A 25,245-nucleotide genomic window follows, 5' to 3' on the forward strand; every position below is an offset into this window, starting at 1 on the left:
AGTACTTATTCACCTCAGTGTTCTAGAGGGGGTTATTGGGGGCTATTTTCCTTGGAAATTTCACCTGATAGTCAAGGAATTTAAATAAAATAGAGTAAATTTATAATTAGTCAGTTTGCTGATAATATGCCTTTGTTGTTGTTGTTTTCAATTTTTTTTGTAAAAGAACTTATGATCTCTAAAGGAACAAAATTAATTTTTCTCAAACGCATCTGGTCTGATTGTAAATGTTATGATATGTCAGATTTTAGCAATCTGCAATCTTGATTTAAATACTTTAATAAAGTATAAAGTATATCAAAATAATAAAATGATTTGTTGTTGAAAGGAACATTTGAATACCACTCCTAGATTTCCTATTTAAGCGATTTGAAATTGAGGTTGACTCATGTAATTTTTTTGTACTTCTGAATGTGAAACTGGTGATCATCTCTGTTTCAAATTGTCCTCATGTGAGTTTATTTTGGTCAGACATTTACAGTTGACTCTATCTGAAAATAGTCAACATTTCCATGCTTACTTATTGTTTCTTTTATGAGTGGGTTGAACAACAAAATTTCTGATATTGTTAATCTAATTATTATTCTGGGTAAATACCATTTTAATTCTTCTTAAAATCATCAATTAATGTAATCTGTCTAACTGCATGTCTTTGGACTGTGGGGGGAAGCTGGAGAACCAGAGGAGAATATGCAAGCTCCACACAGAAAGGCTATAGCGAGATTGTGGATGTAAACCCAGGACCTTTTTGCTGTGACACAATAGTGCTAAACACTGTGTTGCCAAGCTCAAAATATGTATATGTAGATTCTTGCTCCTGATCATACAACAAACAAACAAAAAGATAGCTCTGCACTGCCAAGTGGGTCATTTGAAATGACCAGCTGGATAGCACAGCATTCCCATTGGACTGGGTGTTGGATCCAGCTGGATAAGTGTCTTGTGTGGTCTAACTGTCCAAAGGTTTTGCCTCCTATATTGACCAGGAAGAGAAACTACGGGGTTTCAACCATGTTTTCTAGGATAGGATTTGTAAGCCTATATAATAAATATCAGGACTAAAGATATTTTAAAATGTTGTATTTTTTTAGTATCTTACTTATAGTTAAATAAAAATATTTTCATTTTTGGACGTTTACTCGCAACTGCAACCATCAACCCACCCAAACGAGCAAGGCGCGAACACTCCTCCCAGTCGCAGGGGGCGCTGGAGACAATTCCATAGCCATCTTTTGTGGCGCTGTTTCTGTATCGCATTTCCTGTGCGTAGCAGCGGCAATGCAAGTGATTTTGGGGGAATTTGATATACCTTTTTCTGAAAAAGTAAAGAATTTGGCCGAGTTTTTACATACATATTCTGGCTAAGTGGTTCGCTGGAACAGAAGTTAAACATGGATATCCCCAGTCCTCCCGAAGGTGAGCCGTACACCACAGCTATTTTAAATTTCGATTCAACGTAAGCGAGCACCCGTGCTATCTGCTACATAGCTAACAAAACCATTGGATTTAGCATATTGATTAAGGTCACCGATCACAAGTGGATGAATGTTTAACCAGGCTCTGTGTGTAAGCATTGCACCAACTAACGTGAAAAATAGTGTAGAAATAATCCAGTAATGGAGAGTAAACGTTAGTTGTTCCAACTTTTCACGGCTGCTGGCTTTTAAGAAAAAGAACCCCCATAGAAAGAAGATCCCTTATAGATATTTTTGTGCTACAGCAGCACGATTAAGAGTAGAATTACAGCCAACTGATTTAATAATACTATGTAGAAATATGGAAATAATGATTATGCAACCTCTTTCCTAGATGTTTCTGTTTCAGAAGAAATTCATTATTTTCTAAATCTGTTTTATTTGTTTTTTTAAAAGCACTTTAGACACTATTATTTCTGTCTGTTTCAGTGTCTCTGTTTTGAGGTTTTTACAACAACATTTTTCACTGTATTTATGTCTTTTTTTTTTTTTGTACAGATCAGGAGCTTCGAAATGTGATTGATAAGCTGGCCCAGTTTGTTGCCCGAAATGGCCCAGAGTTTGAGAAGATGACGATGGAAAAACAGAAGGACAACCCTAAGTTTTCCTTCCTTTTTGGGGGCGAATACTTCAGTTACTACAAGTACAAACTTGCTATGGAGCAACAGCAACGTATGTAGTTAAACTGACACGTCAGGATAAAAACAGAATTTTCACATAGAGGTCAATTTAGTATTGCAATATTAAGTTCATTTGATGTTCAGCACTTTGGATTTCTTACTATGATTGAAATATTCAAACTAAAAAAAATGTAATAAAAAAACAGTTTTTACAGATAAAAGCGAAAAAAACAAAACAACCCAGTACATGCACCAGATATGTTGGCAGAATTATTTACTTTTCTGTTTTGGGGTGAAACTGTTAATTGAACAGTCCAACATTGTATTGGTAATGTGAATCTGTTTTAGGCATGGGTTTTCCTTTTGATTAAAGGCTTTAAGACTCCCTTTATATCATCACCTTGCAACAGTAGTCCTTGTTCTGCTTGCAGCCTTCGTGAGCTGCAGAGTCAGTTCTCTAGCTCACAGAAAATCTCCCCAAAAGCAGAACAAGGATATCAGTCACTAAATGCACTAAAGACAGTGGATTTGGAATCTCACTACAGGATAAAAGGTGTCCAAATGACACTTTGGTCTTGCTTAATAACAACCTGGCAAGGAACTGTGGAAGGAACTGTTGAAGCTAAATTTGAAAATACAAATCTTTAAATTTAGAATCTCTTCAATAATCAAAGACACATTGGTGGGGTCCAAAGAATAATTTTCATATCAGACATTTGGGTAGGAGGATTAGTAGATGAAGCACTGTTTTGTACTATCTTACAGTGCGCTGTCTACACATACAGCTTTTTCGGCAGTCTTCAAGGAGACATACAACAAGTTCCAAAATTCTGTCACTCTCCATGCTTTTAGGAGGTTGAGGTGGTATACTTGTGTGGCACCAATCCTGTGTCCACCCCACTTCACAATCTATGTCCCCCACTCGCCAAATGGCCATAAAGGGTCCTTGTCAGTTGGCGAGTAATTTTGAATTGCAAATGGGAAGTAATACGTGTATTTTACCTCCCAGTTTGAACTGTCTGAGTCTAGTGCCTCTGTTGTACAGGTGCTGCTGACATTCCTTTTATCACTCAGCCGTAAAAGGCTGATGGGGTTTCTTGTTACCCTGTTAAGGTCAGAGGTCAAATCTTCTGAGAATCTTGTGGATGCAATACCGCAAGAGGGAAGTCCCCTAGGATTTTCAAATTGATACCACAGGTGCATCTAGTAAAAATGAATGCCATACTTTGAGAACAAGATGACAGGATTTTGAAACTGATACCATAGGTCTGTTAGAAGGCTGAGGGTAGCACTGGCGACTGCCGGTATTTATGATTCAAGTTTGGTGTTTTTATTATTGTTGTGTAGGACAACAAAATAACAACATTTTCGCAACCCCTGTCCATGCAAAATATTCAAAAAATGTGCAAAATGCAAATATTTAAAAGTACACATGAAGAAGAAAATAATTAATAGAATAAAAGAATACAAAATACGTACAAGGTCATAAAAATTATGTGCAAAGTTAAGAACATTATGAAAATTTAGTAATGACTTCACAAGTTGTATGTGCAAGTTTCACAGTATAGCAGTGTAGTGCTATTACACAGAAGTTGTAATAGGAAGGCTAGCAAGCATGTGTAGACTGTGTGTATGTGTGTAGCAGCATTTGAGTATAGTTGATGTACATAGGGTCAAGTTCTGTTCTTGACTGTCTGAAATCCACCACAGTCTCCTTGGCTTTGCTGCTGTGTAGTATAAGTTGTTGATGGGGCACCAGGCGATTAGGCTCTACACTTTTTCTCTGCAGTCTTGTTGTTAATGGAGATCAGGCCAATGACTGTGTGTTGTCCGCAAACTTGATGATGGTGTTTGTCACGTTTGAAGGTTGAACAGGTCTTACAGAACAGGGCTCAGCTCACATCCCTTTGGTACATTGAGGGTGGAGGATGCGCATTTGCCCATCCTGACAGTCTGGGGATAGTTGGTTAAGAAATACAGGGTCCACCTAAAGATGGTCGGGCTGAGACGGTTTGGGAGTTTGGACACCAGTTTGCGGGGACACTGGTATTGAAAGCAGAACTGAAGTCCAGGAGGAGCATTCTACAGTACCTGCCTGTTTGTTGAAGTGCTCTAAGGTGGTATAGAGTGTAAGGCTGATGGCTTCTTCTGTTGACTCTGGTCCAGAGTGGCTGTGATCACTTAATGTGAGCCACAATCAGTCTTTCAAAGCATTTTGCTATCATCAGGGTATGTGTAGTTGAATGATAGTCATTTAGGCTGCTCTTAGTTCTTTGTTTTGGAATGGGCACAGTGGTTGTAGTTTTGAGGCATGTTGTGCACTCCCAGAAATCAAAGAGAGGTTAAAGATGTTAGTAAAAACCTCTGCAAGGTGGTCAGTGCAGGTCTGCAGAACACACTCCAGAACACCATCAGGTTCTGTATCCTTTCTGGGTTTAATTCTCTGCAATAACACTCCTAATGTCATTTCTTTCCAATGACAGTTCAGGCTGGGCTGGTAGGGGATGGAGGTAGATTTCGCTTGCATCATTGTACCTGCATTGTACCTGTGTTTGAGATTTGCTTTTGCTAGGCTATAAGATGCCGTGTCCTGGGCTTTGTAAGCAACATCCCTGATTTTAAGCAGCTCTCTGGCCTCTTTATTGACCCAGGGTTTCTGGTTTCAGAACACTTTGATTAGTTTCAATGTGATGACCAGGTCAGTGCAGAAGTTGATGTAGTATAGAACAAATAATCTGTACACTTCTACATCAGAGTCCATAAAAGTGCTCCAGTCTGTTTATTCAAAGCAATCTTGAAGTAGACAAGGTCTTAATCATTCTGTTGGTTGGTTTAGTTCTGCAAATGAGGGGTTTGTAGGTCAGTATCATTAGCAAGGAGAGATGGTCAGAGTATAGTTGATGTATAGTACATGACTCTGTCATGAGCACACCCTCCCAACATTGTCCTACCAGTTTATTAAACCTCAGCCAGTCCGTCCCCAAGAATTAAGGGGGGCACAAGGCAGACTGTGTTTAACTGGAAGCAGCGCCCAGAACTGCTGCAACCTGAAGAAAAAGAGCAGGAACAAAGGGGTTAGTTTGGTGTTGGCTTGTTGAAGTGAGGTGCTTCTTCCTCAGAGCAGGGACTGAACGGCTTCCAGCCGGCTACATACTTTTATTTATATTTTAAAATCTAGTAAGAAATATCACTGAAATATTACTTTTCAAAAGAAGTCAAAATAGTAATTGTACTAACTATGCACAAATTAAATCTTTAAAAAGCAGTAAAAATATATGAAACTTCCCACATGCAGCTTCAGCAAATGCTGCTTTAGAGAACCTTCTCATATTCTTGCATGAGGAGCAATCCAGTCACGTCCTTATTGTGAGGACAGCAGTTCTTTGAGCAAAACACAAATATTTTCTTGGCATAGATGCTTTACAAAGAAGTGAACTTAATATGAGAGTAAATTACATTATTTACTGTCCTACAGTTGGCTTTGATTACTGAAACATAGTCACCTAATTAGCAGCCTGATACTAGAAGCAGAGTGTTTAGTTTTGCATGGTGTTCTTCTGTCAGTTGTGTGATACCACTGAAATGCATTAAAGTTTGCCTTTCTCCACTTAGATCCCTCTACCCACGATGGGGAGGAGTATAAATCTAAAGGTATTTATTTAAAATCAGAATTTTCAGATACATTTAAAAATTCTATTTGGAAAGTCACATGTTGTTATGCACTTTTTTGCCAGATGACACAACATTTGTGCTTTAAAATACTTTGCTTTGTTTTCATTTTGCATGTTCACATTTTTTGCTTTTTCAGTGAATTTCTCTTGGCCATACCTTCTTAATGATCTTGATTAAAATGCTTAATCCTCCATCTCGAAGCAGGTTTGATTACATGCACAGATACAAAGACACAGACACAAACAGAGCAGGGTGTTGTTTGTCCTGTTTGTCTGTAACATGCTTCTGCTCAGGGCAGCTGTAGAATAAGGGCTGCACAATTTAAAAAATGTCAGTATTGGTTGAACTAGTTTCTGCATTATTTTCCTCATTTTTGGAAAAGTCTTGGCCCAGATCAGCTTGTTTATTTCTTGGTACTCAAATTAGTACTACAGTCAGTACTATAGTATTACAGATATTATTGGCAAGTGGCATCAGAAGCTAAATGTTAAGCTAAGACAAAGTTGTTGTTGTTCTTCTTTTTTATGATTATTATCATCAGTTCAAATGCTGTAATAAAATAATTCCCAAATATGGGATGAATACAGTTTTATTTATCCAGTAATACAAATGTAATCCTCCTGTAATTACTGAAAAGTTTATGATTATGTTCTGAACATTTTATATTATTAAGTGATAACATTTACTTGGCTTTGTTTCACTTTTGTTCTATAAAATGAATTTTACTGCATTAATATCTTTGGTGATAAAGGGCCAGCAATAAGACTGTTAACATATTTAATGTGTTCTCTATTAGTTGAAATTCCAGCAGTGGAAAAATTGGCTTGGTACAATCCACAAAACATTTCTAACATTTATTCTGCATTACAAATTGAACGTAGTCCTTTGAAGTCCTCTGTCTGTACTTGTAACTTTGTAACTTTAAAGAATAGTTCAGTTTGGCTTTGGTAAACATTGCAAAGCGTATCCTAAAAGTATCATTTTAGGAAAGCTAATATTGCATATACCTTGCAGTATTGATACTACCTTTCCAAATATACATGCTGTCAAATAATTTGACACTAATGCATCCTCTGCCATCAAGGATTCAGGCTTTTGAACTGACTGCTGATGACAAACCAGATGTTCCCTCTCCTCTTTAGTCTGGAAGAGCAGCATTCATAGTTTCAAAAACAATTTCAAACTTTGATTCATCTGACCTCTGAGCGGTTTTCTATTTTGCCTCGGCCCATTTTAAGTGAGCTTTGGTCCTGAGAAGACAGCAATGTTTCTAGATCATGTTCATATGTGTCTACTTTTCATGATAGAGCTTTAACCTGCGTTTGTTGAGGGGACTGTGAGCTGTGTTCTCACACAGTGATTTCTGGGAGTGTTCTTGAGCCCATGCACAGATTTCCGTCACAGAACCATGCCTGGTTTTATTGCAGTATTTGAAGGTCGTGGACATCCAATACTGATTTCCTACCTTGTCCCTTGTGCACAGTGATTTCTCTAGATTCTCTGGAAATCTTTTAACAATATTATGTATGAAATTGTTTCTCAGTTTTTAGATAGTTTTTTGAACATTGTTGAAACTCTGCCAATTTTTGCTTCTGTTGTAGATGCCATCAAATTTAAAATTAGCAAATATTTTTCTTAGGGTGATGTGGCTCAGCAGGTTTAGCGGGTTGTCTACCAATCAGAAGCTTGGTTCACTCCTCGGCTTCCCCATTCTGCACGTTTACGTATTCTTGGACAAGCTATTGAAACCCTAGTTGTGTGTGAATGTTAGACAAGGTTAGGGAAAGAAAAAAAGCACCTCTGTGACTATGTTTGACATTAGGTGAATGGGACTTGTAGTAAAAAGCTCAGAGTAAAAAAATGCTAAATAAGTACTGTCCATTTACCTTATAAAACTGTAGATGTTCTCAGATTAAGCATCTGTGTTCTGTTGTGAATAAAGCAAGGATTTAAGAGATTTGCAAATATTGCATTCTGTCTTAAAATTCACAGTGTCCATACATTCTCGGAAGTCTTGGTACAACAGAAATGTATTTTGATTTAATCGAGCAGCCCAGCCTGAGTTTGTGGCGATGCCAACAGGTTACCTCAGCGCACCAGTTGTTTCTGCAGCAATCAGCAGTACCAGGAGGGGATGTGTTGATACTGATTGCATGTCTTAAATTGTGTTCACTCCTCTACTTGGAACATTTCATGTAGGCCATGTTTTATTTCTTCCTCAGAAAACCATATTGGCAGATTAGCAGTATTTCTTTTTCTCTTCATGATTTATTAATTATGTTCATGGCCATCATGTTGTCATCAGCAGCAGCTATACAAAAGAAACACTTCGTCTTAAGGACTGAACATTCAGTCCTGTTTTTGCTTGTTTGTTTGTTTGTGCAGAAATATACAACCCTGGTACAAAAGATGTGGTTGATATCCCTCCTCCACTGATGCCGATGATTGCTCCACCTCCAATACCTCCACCCTCTGCGCCCGCTATAGATGAGCTCATTCAACAGAGCCAGTGGAATCTGCAGCAGCAGGAGCAGCATCTGCACACGCTCAGACAGGTGAAGTGGAAAGAAGCATAGCCTTCCCTCCAGGAACATTTATTCCCGTGTACTGGTTGTTGATGAACGTTTTTGTTTTGAAGTCTGTCTTTGCTGAATGTTTCAGTTGTCCGGAGTTGATTGGAGAATTTTTTGTGAGGGCATGACAATTTCGGTTTTGCACATATAACTTCTTTACAGAAGAGTAACTCTCTGTACTAACAAAACTGGGACCCACTCTTGAATGCTTGGAGAGAAATGAAGTCGTTATCGCTCCATGCATTAAACAAAATAATAACGAAGAGCATGTGATACAAGAAATAAACACGCTGGAGAGATTATATCTCTCGGCTGGTCTGGGAACACCAAGGCGTTCCCTCGGAGAAGCTGGGGGAGGTGGCCGGGGAGAGGGAGGTCTGGGTGGATGTGGTACAAGTGGCTGAGGGGACATCACAAGACCAATGTTGACCAATAAATTTTCTAATGCTTTCTCAATGTAGGAACAGGTCACTGCAGCCATTACTTTAGCTATGGAGCAGCAGACCCAAAAGCTGCTGCTGGAAACACAGTTGGACATAACAGAATTTGACAACCTGCTTCAACCCATTATAGACACCTGCACCAAAGATGCCATCTCGGTAAGGACATAACGATAGGATTTTCTATGAATCAGGGCCACACAGGAAATCATTCCTCCCATTGGCTTTCTCTTTGTACAATTCCTTCATGTAAAGAGTTATTATAATTAGAGCTATTTACATTTCACTTTTGTTTTTCTTCCTCAGGCTGGTAAGAACTGGATGTTCAATAATGCCAAGACCCCACAGCACTGTGAACTGATGACATCACATCTACGCAACCGCATCACTGCTGATACAGCTCATTTTGAGCTGCGCCTACATCTTATCTACTTAACAAATGACGTTCTTCATCACTGGTACCCAAACCTAAATACACTCATGAACCCATGTAGTTTACTTGTGTACTTTATCCGTGAGAAAACTAATAATGGAGTAGCATTATAAGTAATCTGAAAGAGGGTAAAATCAATTTTCCTCACTGCCTTTCTCTTTCCTGTTTGTTTGTTTTTTTTTCTACGCCTTCTGTTGATACTGCCTAAGGGAAGCATGTATAATGTAAACACAATTGGTCCTGGCATCATTAGCACTGAACTCCATAATTAACCTTCGTATGTGAAGAGGACTCTTACATGAACAAATTGGAGTCTGTTAGATATATAGAATGCAAACCACTGCAGCACAGTACCTTTAATACCTACAGTATGCTCTAATAGCCAGACAATGTTATGGTCAACAGTATTGTACGCTGCACAGAGAGGAGTCCACTGTCAGAGACCATAAGAAGATCATTTGTAACCTTCATTAAAGCTGTTTCTATGTGATTAGCTCTGAAACCTGCTTGACACGCTTCAAATAAGCCAAAGGTTTGCGTGGCTCTTCTGGTTCTCCATAGTTTAAAGTGTATGGGAACAGCTTGAAACAGGTAATATGTCAGAATAGTGGAGATATTTTTTTTTTCATGTTCCAGTTAGGAAGGTTTTTTCATGTTTTTTTTGTTTTCCATCCTTTTTTAAAGAATAATTGAGGTACCAAACTGTGAGAGAATTCTAATAATTTGACTCTTAGTTATGTAGTTTAGTTGTTGGTCTCTGTAAGGTGCACCTTTGACTGTTTTATATTACACAGGAATATTGCAGATGGGGCTGATGAGTGAAGCTCACTCAGCCCATTAACTGAGCTTAGCATTCAGTGTTCTGATGGCAGGATAAAAGCGGTTTCTCAACCTGGCTGTCCTGGGCGTTTTGTTGAACGGGTGAGAAAATTCGGCAGAAGTTTTCTCATCTCTCCAGAGTAAGGTCCAGCCAATGATCTTTTGCGCTGTCTAATGACCCTCTGCATGTTTTTCTGCCACCAAGCCATAAGTATACCAGGCATTGTTGTAGGTCAGGACACTCTCTGTGGTGCTGCAATTAAAAAGCCACCAACAGTTTCTTATCCAGATGGTTCCTTTTAGCATCTTAAGGATGTGGTGTCCTTGTTGGTTTTAACGGTTTTAACGGCCATGTTGTTGTTAGTGGTTCATGACAGGTCCCCAGGAACTTAAAGGAGGACACTTGCTGATTACAGTCCCCGTTGATGTGGAGAGCAACATGTTCTGATTGCTGAAGTCAATCACTAACTCCTTAGTTTTGATGGTGTTGAGCAGAAGGTTGTGTTCTGCTCAACACCATTCTGCCAGTTTTTTTACCCCACTCCCTGTACGCAGTCTTGTCCCCTCTGCTGATGAGGCCAATAACTGTTGAATTGGAGGAGGGAGGTGTACAGGAGAGGGCTCAGCACACAGCTTTGCCCATGCTGTGGGTCAGCATGCAGGAGCCAGGCATTGCTCATTCATTGTAGTATTGTAATGGATTACAGTGGGGCAAAAAAGTATTTAGTCAGCCACCGATTGTGCAAGTTCCCCACTTAAAATGATGACAGAGGTCAGTAATTTGCACCAGAGGTACACTTCAACTGTGAGAGACAGAATGTGAAAAAAAAAATCCATGAATTCACATGGTAGGATTTGTAAAGAATTTATTCGTAAATTATGGTGGAAAATAAGTATTTGGTCACCTCAAACAAGGAAAATCTCTGGCTCTCACAGACCTGTAACGTCTTCTGTAAGAAGCTTTTCTGTCCCCCACTCGTTACCTGTATGAATGGCACCTGTTTGAACTCATCATCTGTATAAAAGACACCTGTCCACAGCCTCAAACAGTCAGACTCCAAACTCCGCCATGGCCAAGACCAAAGAGCTTTCGAAGGACACCAGGAAAAGTATTGTAGACCTGCACCAGACTGGGAAGAGTGAATCTACAATAGGCAAGCAGCTTGGTGTGAAAAAATCAACTGTGGGAGCAATCATCAGAAAATGGAAGACATACAAGACCACTGATAATCTCCCTCGATCTGGGGCTCCACGCAAGATCTCATCCCGTGGGGTCAAAATGATCACGAGAACGGTGAGCAAAGATCCCAGAACCACACGGGGGGACCTGGTGAATGACCTGCAGAGAGCTGGGACCGAAGTAACAAAGGTCACCATCAGTAACACACTACAACGGCAGGGAATCAAATCCCGCAGTGCCAGACGTGTTCCGCTGCTGAAGCCAGTGCATGTCCAGGCCCGTCTGAAGTTTGCCAGAGAGCACATGGATGATACAGCAGAGGATTGGGAGAATGTCATGTGGTCAGATGAAACCAAAGTAGAACTTTTTGGTATAAACTCAACTCGTCGTGTTTGGAGGAAGAAGAATACTGAGTTGCATCCCAAGAACACCATACCTACTGTGAAGCATGGGGGTGGAAACATCATGCTATGGGGCTGTTTTTCTGCCAAGGGGACAGGACGACTGATCCGTGTTAAGGACAGAATGAATGGGGCCATGTATCGTGAGATTTTGAGCCAAAACCTCCTTCCATCAGTGAGAACTTTGAAGATGAAACGAGGCTGGGTCTTCCAACATGACAATGATCCAAAACACACCACCCGGGCAACAAAGGAGTGGCTCCGTAAGAAGCATTTGAAAGTCCTGGAGTGGCCTAGCCAGTCTCCAGACCTCAACCCCATAGAAAATCTGTGGCGGGAGTTGAAAGTCCGTGTTGCTCGGCGACAGCCCCAAAACATCACTGCTCTCGAGAAGATCTGCATGGAGGAATGGGCCAAAATACCAGCTACTGTGTGTGCAAACCTGGTAAAGACCTATAGTAAACGTTTGACCTCTGTTATTGCTAACAAAGGTTATGTTACAAAGTATTGAGTTGTATTTTTGTTATTGACCAAATACTTATTTTCCACCCTGATTTACGAATAAATTCTTTACAAATCCTACCATGTGAATTCATGGATTTTTTTTTTCACATTCTGTCTCTCACAGTTGAAGTGTACCTCTGGTGCAAATTACTGACCTCTGTCATCATTTTAGGTGGGGGAACTTGCACAATCGGTGGCTGACTAAATACTTTTTTGCCCCACTGTATGTGCCTCAATGTTTTGTTTGTGATTCTTTTAATGTTTTACACAGCCAGCGGAAGCAGCAGAAGGACTTGTTGGCAGCGCTGCAGAAAGTTGTTGTTCCAATCTACTGCACAAGCTTTCTAGCTGTAGAGGAAGAAAAACAGCAGAAGATCACCAGGGTAAATACAGACACATATTTTCCAAGTCTAACACACTAACTGGTTTTTCTTTGCTATAGCAGCTTCAGCTATGAATATTCATTCATATCAGTTTATTAGTAGCTTAGATCTGGTGATTAAAAGGAAGTTTTTTCTCCTCCATTTATTGAACGGAAAAAGGTTTCTGTTTCTGACATTCCTTCTCCCTTCACAGTTGTTGCAGCTTTGGGAGAAAAATGGGTACTTTGATGAGGAGACCATTCAACAGCTCCAGAATCCAGCACTGGGCCTTGGCCAGTACCAGGTGACAGGAACATGTCTTAACAATCAGATTTTAGAGTTGGACCCAAATATTTCACTTTCAGGATTTTTGTTGTGTAAGTATTGGGCACTATGGTGTTGCAGTGGTTACCACTGTTGCTTCACAGTAAGAAGGTCTCTGCCACAGACTGTTGATCTGTCCAGCTTGTAGCCCTCCCCTTGTTGGGTTAGCCTCCAGGCCCCTGTGACAGGAAGCAATGTCAGGCGTTTTTATCCCACATGCTGTGAATGCATCCCCCCTCCAAACTGGAAAATTTTCTACCTGGGACACTGCGCTGAGCATGTGTGTTTTTATACTACCAGATGGCGGAAAATATGGTGATAGCAGAAGTTTCAGATGAGCAAGGGAATGAGACTATAATTGAAGAAAAGTCAGACGAGCTAGTTCCAAAGAGAAACAGCCCTGGATCAATAATCTGGCAGTGGTTTGGATTTCATAAGGATATCAAACAAAATGCCGTAATTTGCAAAAGATGCCGTAAAGTTATTGCTGCAAAAGGTAGCAATACCACGAACGTATTCCACCACCTGAAAAGTCATCCCCTGCAAAATGAAGAATGTTTTCAACTCAGCATGTCAACACCTCCCCACACAGCCAAAAAGAAAAAGTGCTGTCGGAGTTCTACATATCAGCAAGAGAAAATATATCCCAGTAGCTAATAAATGTGACCTTCTTCCCAACAACTACGGCTCTATGGACCAGCAGCAGTCGTTGGAATCTGTCAGAAAGTAGTCAGGTGTGCATCACCCCGGATAACAGGAGTAACATAATCAAAACAATATATATGTATCTATCTATATATCGATCTATTGATCGATCTAGATTTGTGTGTGTGTGTGTGTGTGTGTGTGTGTGTGTGTGTGTGTGTGTGTGTGTGTGTGTGTGTGTGTGTGTGTGTGTGTGTGTGTGTGTGTGTGTGTTTTTCCTCATATTACCCGGCCCCATTCATGGCTTTTTTTGTATTTTTCCCACCATAGACTTTATCTGGTATTTTGTTGTTTCTTTCAGGCGTCCCTGATAACAGAATATGCTGCAGTGGTGCAGCCAGTCCAGTTAGCCTTCCAGCAGCAGATCCAGGCATTGAAGACTCAGCATGATGAGTTTGTTGCTAGTCTGAAGCAGCAACATCAGTCACAACCGCAGTCTGCCCCTGTAGGACAGCTAGCTGCCCCAGCTGAACCGGAAAAGCCCCCCCCTATGACTACGCAAGCTGGTGAGTGGAAAAACACTCAACCAAAGCAGAGGCACAGCCTCATGCATGAGCTCATGTCAACTGCTTATACAGTTGGGGAAATAATTATTTGATCCTCTGCTGAATTTGCGAGTTTGGTCACTTGCAAAGAAATTAACAGTCTGTAATTTTTATGGTAGTTTAATTTTAATGGAAAGATACAACAATACAGAAAAAACACATAAATACATAAAAGTTATAAACTGATTTTCAGTATTTGATCCTGTTGTGGAAATTTTGTGCATTAGATAAAGGAGGTTATACTGCTGGAGTTGTCTTGTGAGCAGTTTATTCTTACAAGTACTTACAATTCAGTACAAGGCACTGATGGTGTTGTGGTGAGGAATTCACCAAACAAAGGATCCAACAGGGGAGAGATGCAGGGATCTGATTCATGCTCAAAATTTCTCTTTCTAAACATGGCGTGAACTAATCATTTGATTCGGGTGTGTTGACCCAGGGGGATATCTAAAACCTGCAGGCCCTTGAGACCTGGAGTTGCCTACCCCTGATATAGACTTTGCGACTCATTTTATGTCTCTAAAAGCAACATTTCCCTGCCTGGGCTGCCTTGCCCGCTGCTTGTTAGTCTGTTTCAATTGAGGCCTGTGGGGCACTATCAGCCAATGAAACAATAGACACATTTCTGTGTTTTTGTCGATGAATATTTCACACTTTAAGGCTGCCTGTTTATTTAAGGGAGATGACCAATACAATATAATCACAGATGATAGATTAAATAGATTTTAGGTAGATGCTTATCCATTCTTAAAGTCTTATATGTTGAATTGATGTCATCTGCCAGTCAGTGCTGGTCTCCATGCCCGTGTTACTGTACATGACGTTTTAGCACAAACACTTTAAAGGTGATAATTTAGGACTTCAGCAATAATACAGACAGCAATGTAGCTAAACCTGACCAAGTCCATGTATGTTTGTTTTATGATGTCTCTTTTTTGTGTTCAGGAGATGTAAAGCTTCCCATATCAGGTCCTCCTCCGGGAGAGTTTGATGGATCTTCATCCAGACCACCAGACCCCAGCAACCCTAGTGGTCCCTCAGATATACCCCCCACAAAGCCTGCCTGGTATGACCCTCAGCATATGAGCCCCTGGAACCCCAACCAGCCGGTAAAGACCTTTTTGTGTGTGTTTCTTGTGTGTGTGTGTGTCTGTGTGTGTGAGTGAGTGAGGGAAAATATTGAAAGATACAGAAGGAGAGTGCATATTTGCTGGATATTCTCAACTACAGTGGTGTGTACAGCCTTTCCTGATTTCCTATTTTTTTTTTATGTTTATCACACTTAAATGTTTCAGATCATCAAATACATTTGAATATTAGGCAAAGATAACACAAGTAAACACACAATGCAGTTCCTAAATAAAGGTGTTTAATATTAATGGGGAACCAATTAAAACTAGGGCTGAACGATATATCGCATTTGCGATAATATCGCGACATGATCAAGTGCAATTTTCTAACCGCAAAGGCTGCGATTATACTCTGGACATGTCCAAATTCATGGGCTGCATCCTCCTGAGGCCGCATTTGTAGACCGATTACGTCACAGCGACGCGCCGAAGGCTGTCCAAATTCGTAGACTCCTCCGAATGTAGCCGACAAATGCGTCCTCCTTTTCCCCGAATTTGAAGGATGGGTCGGGTGTGTCCTTCGTGGCCTACCATATCCCAGAATTCATAGCGCGGCCCAGCCAAACTCCAGTTTCCAGCAATGGCGGCCACTACTAAGTTTTAAAATTACTCATACTAATCTTTCTGGGTCACAAAATAAACTTTTAACATATTTTCAGGCGAGAAAGTAGTTGTGTAAACATCAAATATCTGCTCGGTTTATCAAGATATCCCATATTTGCAAAAGTGCTTCGACGTTTTCAGAGGCGTCTGCTACCCACCAGCTCGACAGCTAGCCGGGAGCTCGAGGGTTACTGATGCGGCCGAGAACGGCACAACTCCCGGCACATCATTTTCAGATCACCGCGGAGTTTCGCTGCTCGGGTTAAACGTAATATATAAGTCACTTAGACAACCTAAAAATGTTATTGTTGGGCTTTTTTCAGTGTTTTGTTTGTTCGTGAGTAAATCGGTTTGGCTGAGATTAAAGTTATTAGATTAGATAAAATAAAACTTTATTAATCCCCCGGGTGGGTTCCTCCTTGGTTTTCACACAGCTGACTAAACGTCAAACAGAAAACTTATTAAACAGAAGTATGAGACAGTCGAGAATTTACACCAGTGTCTGGTTATATTTTAGATAGCAAGAAGCAGACGGCCGAGTTTATTAAACTCCACTGAGACAGCGGTGACGCTAATCAGAACTAGACCGTCCAATTTCACGCCTTTAAACTTTAAAGGCGTGTTTGTGTGTGTGTTTATACAATTGCTATTATGTTTGCACTTTATGTGTAATGTTACTGACTGCAGAGATCAGTAAGATGTGTGTATTTTTTATTTATTAGTTTTATTTATTTCATATTATTTTTTAATTGAATGACTGTCTAGTAGTTCACAGATGTCGAAAAACTGAGTGTGGTAAAGCCACTGATTTTTTTTTATGTATATTTCTGCAATCTGCACATTGTACTGACTTTCATTTTAATGTTTACACCAGGGTTCCTTGTCAGCACTTTATGCTCAGATGTTTGTAAGCTAAAAATAAACTATTGTGTATGTTCAAATATACTGTTGTGATTGAAGAAGTTAAATAAAAATGTCAGTCATCAATTCATGCATCACCTCATGTCATCATAACAGAGGTCTGTCTTCCAGGAAAGAACAGTTTAAAATTAATGTAATATAGTATTGGCCATACTATATGATGTATTGCTTGTCTTTGTTTAATAATACAGAAGACAAAGACCTTAAAAAATAATCGCATATCGCATCGCAATCGCAATATTGGGGCAAAAAATCGCAATTAGATTATTTTCCATAATTGTTCAGCCCTAATTAAAACCTACATTACCCTGTAGCTGGAGAGGCAGTTAGGACAGAGGGCGATTTTACTCTAAGTGAACATTAAGAGCGTGCAAGAAACAGTGACAGCTTTGCAAGCCACTTTGTTATTTTGTGAAGCCATAGTAGGTCACAATGTGACAGAGTTGTAGTCTGTTGTTATAACATATTGTTATCGTATCAATGTAATTAGCCTTAAATTCTACAACAGTTCCCACACTTCCTTTGTGTTTGCCACCAGTCCACTGACAGATAGTATGTGCCGGCAGCTCAGAGAATCTAATGGAATTTGAAAGAGGTGTTTTCACGCTGAAAAAAACAGGGCGATATTTTAAACCTTTAAAAGAAAGCCAGCCCATCAGAATAAAACAAACACAACGTGCACCAACTGAAGGTGCGTCTGACAACAAAGGAAAAGTTTCTAAGTACAACAGCGAGTTGGAAAAGGAGTTTACGTGGCTGATTTACGATGCTAAGGCACAACTTTTATTTTGTCAGCACTGCTCAGAAACAGCAAAAAAGAGTAAATCAGACATTCTTTACATTGTGGGAAACAAGATATTTTAAAGAGTTGATGTTGAAAAACACCACATTGCATGCTTGTGCTGCAACTTTTGAGCTGTGCCAAAAACTAGCAACCTTTGTAGCACCAGTGCTATAAGCTAGGAATGTTAACATACATTCAGTTTTATATATCACAGCAACAGTCCCCTGAAGGCACTTTATCTTATAAAGTAAAGAGATTAATAATAACTAATGCAAAGTGGTTTATAAACACATAGCAAGTGAAAAAGAAATACTCAGTTTTGTACCAGCAGCCTATGCATATTGCTGTGTAACTAATAGCTCTTTTCCACTGGTACCTACTCAGGTTGGCCCGGCATGGTTTTTAGAATAGAATAGGCCTTTTATTGTCATTGTACATGTATGACAAAATTGTGGGTGCTCCACACCAACTGTGTCGGAATAAAATGGAAACAAAGCAAGAGAAGCATGTTAAAAAATTAGGCACACATTAGATAGCAAAACAGTTGCAAAATGCTGGGAAGTAGGACAAAGAGAAGACTTGGTCTGTTTGTGTGTGAGTGGCCGGAGTGATGGGGGTTACTCAGACCATGGCTCAGGCTGGTGACGTGGGTGGGCAGGGGTGGGTTGCAGGGTGATAGTCCGAATGGTCCAGGGCAAGAAGCGGTTTGTGAGTCTGGAGGTGTGGGAGCAGAATAAACCTTTTGGGATTTACTTTCCTGATTTCTTTGCGCATACATCAAGACTGTTACCTGGTAACATGTTTTCAGTTATTTCACACGTTTTAGTTTACTACATAATTCCATATGTGTTCATTCAATAGTTTAGATCGCTTCAGTGAGAATCTACAATGTAAATAGTCATGAAAATAAAGAAAAACCATTAAATGAGAAGCTGTGTCCAAACTTTGACAGGTAGAGTAGTTCTCCATACTCTCCGCTCAGTTTTTAGCTATTCTGTACAGCCAACAGCCTGACCCTTCGCCATGTCCCTGTAAATCGCTGTGTCACAACTCAATATTCCATCTATTTAGCTTGCAGTTATTATTCTTTTATCCAGCTACAGTCTACTACCCACTACATCAATGATAACAGGTGCCTAATGCGGCTATTAACTGAGTGACAATAGTTAAAACAGCTAATTTGATCATATTTGCTGGCCAGGTTAACATTTATAATAAATGTTTAATACTTCAAGAAAATGGTCAAAGAAAAAGTCTCTTCTGACTTTTTGAACTGCAGCATTGAGCTAAGGTAAGAGTATGAAATAGAAGTCGGTCACACTGGCCTCACTTGAGCTGACCTATCCTGGGTCACTCTGGATGACAGCTACAGGAGAAAAACATCTTCTGACAGAATGGACGTGTCATTGTGGGCTTTTTAACTTTTTCTAATTCCTATCATTAATGCTGAAGGAATACTAGTGTAGCCACACTACATTGTCACCTTGGCCTTGCCCATCTAGTGACATGTCTCTTAATCATCACAGTTCCTCACTTTGCAATTTACTAGCAAGCTCAGGTCGTGGTCACATCCTTTCTGTCTCGGCTCTTCCCCAGCCTCCTTTTGATCCAAACCAGCCACCACCACCTTGCCCTCCTTGGAACAGCCATGAGGGGATGTGGAATGATCAGCGGGACCCAGGAAACTGGAGTGGAGGTCCTGGTAGAGAAGGAGGTCCTTGGAGTGGTCCAGGTGGGTCTGAGCACGCTCCTCCATCTTGGAACTCGTACGACCAGCAACCACCATGGGGAAATCAGCCGGACCAGCCTCCCTGGGGTCAGAGGGAGCCACCATTCCCTCCACGCATGCAGGCATGTGGGAGAACATTTCTGTGGTTTTACTTCCTCTGCTATTTACTTTGCATTTACAACTTACATTTACACTGCATCCTTTTCTGAATTTGACTTAAGTTTCTTTTGTTGCACCAAAGATGCTAGAGCTTCTTACTTACATGAATGATTGTGGTGTTTCACTTGCATTTTTACAGAGGCCGCCCCATTTCAGAGGACCTTTCCCTCCTCACCAGCAGCCACCTCCTTTCAACCAGCCCCCTCCGCCCCCACACGGCTTTGGACGTTTTCCCCCTCGCTTTATGCAGGAAGACTTTTCTCCCAGACATCACTATGACAGACCACCCTATACACCACATCGATTTGACTATGCTCAAGGAGAATATCCTGGAGGTTAGCGGAGAGACTCAGAGTCATAGATCAGAGGAGATGCATGTTTCTGCGCCTTTTCATTTTCAGGTGTATTTTAACAGTCTCCAAATATGTTTGACAGATATGCCGGGTCCTCCTCCCCACCACCATCCCAATCAGAGGCTTCCTCCACCAGGGATGGGAGCTGAACATCCTCCCTGGAGTGGAGGCCAGCACCCGGAATTTGGCCCACCGCCACATGGTTTTAATGGCCATTCACCTCACATGCGTCATCGCCAGCATCCAGTGCAAGATGATCCCAGTCTGGTGCCAAATGTGCCCTACTTTGACCTGCCAGCTGGTCTCATGGCTCCGCTTGTTAAAGTAAGTCCTCTGCTTCTCATTGTAGGACAGGGGAATGAAAATAAATACAAATGTAAAAAAACAGTAAAAGCTGCCATTATGGTTCAAGTAATGCACTTCTTATATACTGCTGTTTTACTATTTTCTCCCAGTCACACACATCCATACAAGTGTAGTTTTTTTCATACACCACACAAAAAGAGGTACCGTGGTGGTTTTTAGAGTTTTTAGCATGGATTTTGTACTGAAGTGGCATCCAGAATAGACACATTTAGCCCCAATAAAGTTTGCATGCCTTATGGTCTTACTGTTACTGTCAACTGTACAGCTTGAGGACTGTGACTATAAACCTCTGGACCCTAAGGACATTCGGTTACCTCCACCCATGCCACCCAGTGATCGCCTGCTAGCTGCTGTGGAAGCTTTCTACAGCCCACCATCTCATGATCGGCCTAGGAATAGGTACGAACACACACTTTTTGTGCAAGACAGTTAAACTTAATTTAATAATAGAATTTAAAAATATAAATCGATGAATAGGTGATTCAGTTTAACTCTTATTTATTTATATAGCACCAAATCATAACAGGAGTCACATCAAGACACTATATAATGCTGGGTAAAGACCATAAAATAATAAAGAGAAAACTCCAACAATCAGATGACCCTGTCTGAATGTTGGCATTTTCTCTTGACAAGCACTTGGTGTCAGTGGAAAGGGAAAAGTTAAGGATAACTTGTGAAAATTGCAGAGTGCTGTATAAAAACATAAAAAGTAAAAGTAAAAAGTGGTGAGTGAAGAAGAAATGCTCAGCAAAGAACTACCTGATAATAACCAATTACAATAGCAAGCCTAGAAGAAATAAATATCATCTGACCTCATAGGTAGATGAAACTGGTTACCTTCTGAATACCAATAAAAATGTATGCTGCTTATTAATAATGCTGCTTAAGGAAAGCATTTATAATATAATACTAAAACAGTTGGGTCACATGACTGCTTTTTAAGTAATGGCTTCTTACCTCTACCTTAAAGGCCTAAAAGCTAAATAATAGAAATAGATCATACTTAAAGATTGACGCGTTGTGTAATGGTAGAACTTCTATGAAAAGTCTTGTAGGGACTGTGACTAGTTTTGAAATATGTCTGTAAGATGGCTATTACAGTTGGTGTAAACGAGGTCTCTTTGTCAGCCAGGCTATGGTGCTAAAAAGAAATGCAGGGTTGTTCATGTTTTGTTCAGTCAGTAATCGGAAGTAAGATTTACTAACCTTATAGAAACTAAATTAGTGAGACATTTCCTCTCCAGCTTACAGGTTATCTGCTTTAACTTCCTAACCCTGAACTCTTTCATGGCATGCATTTTTAATTTCTCTCTGCTATTTGGGCTGATTGGGCAAATTTAGTATTATGGTTTAGACAACCCAAAATGTGATGTTCACATATGTGGAGGTTAAGGTGTTTGTTTGTGAATTATACCTGGTCGAGTGTTCCGCAACCAGGACAAAAACCGCATTGTTCCTCCTGTATGAGAGATCCGACTAGCAGACAAACTCTCCGTTCCAGCAACCTGGGATAGACTTTAAAGTCTGAGAAGTGTGATCCTCTATAGTTGGAGCACAGCCTTGGGTACCGCTTAGTCTTTTGTAGCTGTTTATCTGCAGAAATTGCTGTAGAAACTGGGTGAAGTGCTACTACTTTGTTTAAAAATTGCAGCGAATAGTGATTACACGTATTTGTGGTTGGTTTCTCATTCAGTGAAGGCTGGGAGCAGAACGGCCTGTATGAATTCTTCAGGGCTAAGATGAGGGCCAGAAGGAAAAAGGATCAGGAGAAACGTAACAGGTGAGCTTTTCCTTCATAATAGAGTATCCTCTCTTTTTCCATCTCTCCTGTGCTACAAATATCAAAACACATCATATTTAAACTGATTTTTTTAAACTTGACTGTTGTTTGCTAATCATGTCACCAGGTGTCATTATTCACGTCACATCTTTATAATACAGAAAAAAGAAATAAAATAATGTTTATTGCTTCTTCTTTTAGTTTTACAGCACTTTGGTCAGTGATTGTTGTTTTCAAATGTGCTTAATAAAGTGAATTGTCTTTTTAAAAGGAGGATGTTATGCTTTTCAAAGTATTAAACAGTTAAACCCAGAACTTTGTATGTTCTGATAGTTTTATCATTTCTCCAATGATGACTGGTTCTAGTGGTCGTGGAGGCAGCCGCTCCAGGAGTCGCTCTCGCAGCCGAGGGAGGTCTTCGTCTCGCTCCAGCTCTCACTCCTCAAAGTCCTCCAGGTCACGCTCCCGTTCATCACGTTCCCGCTCCCACAGCCGCTCTCGCTCCTACTCACAATCCAGGTCTGTATCCACACATCAAAGCATGGCACCTTCAGTCGTGATTTGTTAGAACCTGCGAAGTCTCATTCACAAGCTATGAAATGCACTCTATTTCCACCAGTTCTTGATTTTCCATCGTGTTTGCTTACCCCAGCTCCCACGGTCATTTTGTTTAATAATCCGCTTGATCATTTACAATCAAACATTACCGCGGAATGAAAGTGGAATATTTTCACATAATCACGGCCAAATTTAACACCAGGAACTTGATGAGTTGGACTAAAGACCTGTAAATACAGCAGATCCTGTGACAATGGCTTCTTGATATTATATTTCTATTAGGTTTACGCAGTGAAGCCATAATGACTCTGCATAATGCGTGTACATGGAAGTCTTTGTGTATCATTAATTCAATGCATCTCTGACTGAATAAATGTTTTTTCTTTTTTTGTAATTGAAGTCTCTTATTTAAAAACGATGCTGTTGGATATAATGAATGTGTTTTGGGCTTTGAGTGCTGAATATGACTGAAGTGTGATTCATGTTACCTAATTTGTGTTCAACCAAACTCTTTAGGTCCAGGAGTAGATCCAGGTCATCTCGTAGTCACTCTCGCTCCAGGTCTCGATCCCGCTCACATTCACCCACCAAGCGACGGCGTGGCCCAAAATCTCGGAGCTCCTCCCCTCCGTGAGTTTCTTCACTACTCTTTCATCATATGCTTTGCTAAAAAACCTTTATCCTGTAGTGTAATGATGAATTTCTCTCGTGCTTTCTGTAGTTCCACAGCAGTGCTGGGCACAACTTCTTCAAAATTACCTGCAGACACCAGGTTAGGGGAGGAGAACAAAGGTCATCAGCTACTGATGAAGATGGGTACGCTCTAATTATTATGATTTACATTTTATTGAATTTTTTAAATCCGGTAAGGATGTTTGAAGAATGATATTTTTGGATATTTTCTGAAGCGACCTAAAATGACTTCCTGTCTGCTGTAGGTTGGAGTGGCTCAGGGGGCTTGGGGGCTAAAGAACAGGGCATCCAGGACCCCATTAAAGGAGGCGATATCAGGGATAAATGGGACCAGTACAAAGGTGTGGGGGTCTCACTGGATGACCCTTACGAGAACTATCGCAGGAATAAAAGTTACAACTTTGTAGCTCGCATGAAGGCAAGAGAAGAAGGTACATAAAATCTTTTATTCAGGAATTACTCACGAAAATAAATTGGGTTGTCCCTTATCTAACTCCTCCTTTTCTGTTTGTTTTTCTTTCTGGGTCAGTCAATCGGGAACCCCAGGAAGCCCCTTCAACTGACTGATGCAGTCAAATTGTGTGAAACAACCCTCTCCTCCTCACCACCGCCACCACAGAGCTAACTTTTTTTTAATTTTAGTTGGTTTTCCACCCAGGATTTGTCACTAGTCCCAAAAGTCCAAACTAAAGGAGAACACTATTCATTTTTAAGTGTCTAAGAGTGCAAAGAGCTTTTGCTGCCTCTAAGTCAAGTTTGTCCAAGCAGAACATGTACAGTGTGTAGATGTGACAATTGACGCTAACAATAGCAACATCACAGGAGTCAGCTAAATCATTTTTGTTCAGCTTGGACCCTCGAATAACTATCTGTTTAATTTTATTATATTTCATGTAAGTGTTCATAATTCTACAGACTGAAAACAGAGCTCTCAGTCACACTCAACATTTAGGACATAATAGAAGTGAATAATGTGTATTAAAGCAGTGCTTTTCTTTCACTTGCGGTGGATTGTCAAAATAATTCTTTAATAAATAATAAAAGCAGTGCTTTTTTTCATAAATTATTCCTTTTTGTGGAGGAATTGGTCTTAAAGAAAACTGCTTACTGTGGAAGGTGTCAAAAGTCTCAGAAGAGTGGGTTCTGAAAATAAGATGTGGCCAGATCACTATTGGTAAAACAGAAATGTCATATGTGAGAACTGAGCATTTAAGGCGAAAGTAGAATAAAGGTATGGTTGTTCTTCTTGTGAATCTTCTTCTTAAGCAGCTTATTATTGTGATATTTTCTTTTTCAGGTAACAACTTCTCTTTAGATATATCTTTTAGTTGTAGTGTTAAAATGAAGCTCAACAATTCCACTGTATTTTTATCCACAAGCACACTGTAGAGACATGATCTAAATAAACAATTCTGACAGCTCACAATGGGCCTTTTCTTTCTGTTTCCACGATCAATCATCACACTGTCCTGCTGGCTTGGCCATCTCCAAATGGTCACCAGCATGCAGTGTCTAATCTTTTTTTCCTGGCAATTTTTAATTCAATCAAAAGTGTAACTAATAGGTAATGAAATCCTCAAATTATATGATCCTAAGATTCTGCATCACTAGTTGTAAAAGTCCGCCTGTTATTTTGACCAAGCACAGCATTCTTACTGAAACCCGTAATTGTGCCTTTTCCATCATATTGCCAAATGCAATATTTCTGGACCCTTTTAAGTTCATAGCTCTTTGATGAACATTATATTCAGTATATACTGTATTCTTTCATGGCTGCTACTCAGATGGTTTTGTATTTACACTCAAACTTGCCTAAGAAAAATATTTGATACACGATTGTCTCATATGATATAAAGTCCAAGTGTTGACATTTTAAACTCAGAAAGGCAAAGATCAGCTTTACAGAGACAGCATAATAAACAAGAAGAAGCCTCAGGGGGACCCAGGCCCCTGGAAGGACACCTATCACTTGTCTGCCACAACCAATTCGGGGTAAAAGGCAAGAAAAAAGTCAAACTAAAGCAAAGAACCAAACTTTTATAGTTACTGATGATTAAGTACGGTAGAGGTGTATAAACACAAAGAGGAGTCAAGAAACAGTCATTGTGTCATA

At 40.1% G+C, this 25,245-nt stretch overlaps 1 protein-coding gene across 2 annotated transcripts; it reads left to right on the top strand.

Moving 5' to 3' along the window:
- The first annotated feature begins 1,247 nt into the window (after window positions 1-1,247).
- On the top strand, window positions 1,248-24,558 carry cherp (calcium homeostasis endoplasmic reticulum protein). 2 transcript variants are annotated; one of them, XM_085386203.1, is made up of 20 exons: window positions 1,248-1,416; window positions 1,974-2,147; window positions 5,708-5,746; window positions 8,153-8,322; window positions 8,802-8,939; window positions 9,087-9,238; window positions 12,389-12,500; window positions 12,694-12,783; window positions 13,810-14,014; window positions 14,999-15,162; window positions 19,088-19,342; window positions 19,519-19,714; window positions 19,815-20,056; window positions 20,364-20,497; window positions 21,795-21,881; window positions 22,248-22,400; window positions 22,956-23,069; window positions 23,161-23,255; window positions 23,378-23,563; window positions 23,662-24,558. In XM_085386203.1, the coding sequence occupies exons 1-20, from the start codon at window positions 1,392-1,394 to the stop codon at window positions 23,697-23,699; spliced, it is 2,769 nt and encodes a 922-aa protein (XP_085242329.1). In that variant the 5' UTR covers window positions 1,248-1,391; the 3' UTR covers window positions 23,700-24,558. The 2 variants fall into 2 exon arrangements, with proteins under 2 accessions (XP_085242329.1, XP_085242330.1); XM_085386204.1 differs by lacking the exon at window positions 5,708-5,746.
- The last annotated feature ends 687 nt before the right edge of the window (window positions 24,559-25,245 follow it).

This window comes from Rhamphochromis longiceps, linkage group LG17 (genome assembly GCF_057381845.1).
Source record: "Rhamphochromis longiceps isolate RC_006_pf linkage group LG17, R_longiceps_female_GT1.1, whole genome shotgun sequence".
NCBI classification, from domain to species: Eukaryota; Metazoa; Chordata; class Actinopteri; order Cichliformes; family Cichlidae; genus Rhamphochromis; species Rhamphochromis longiceps.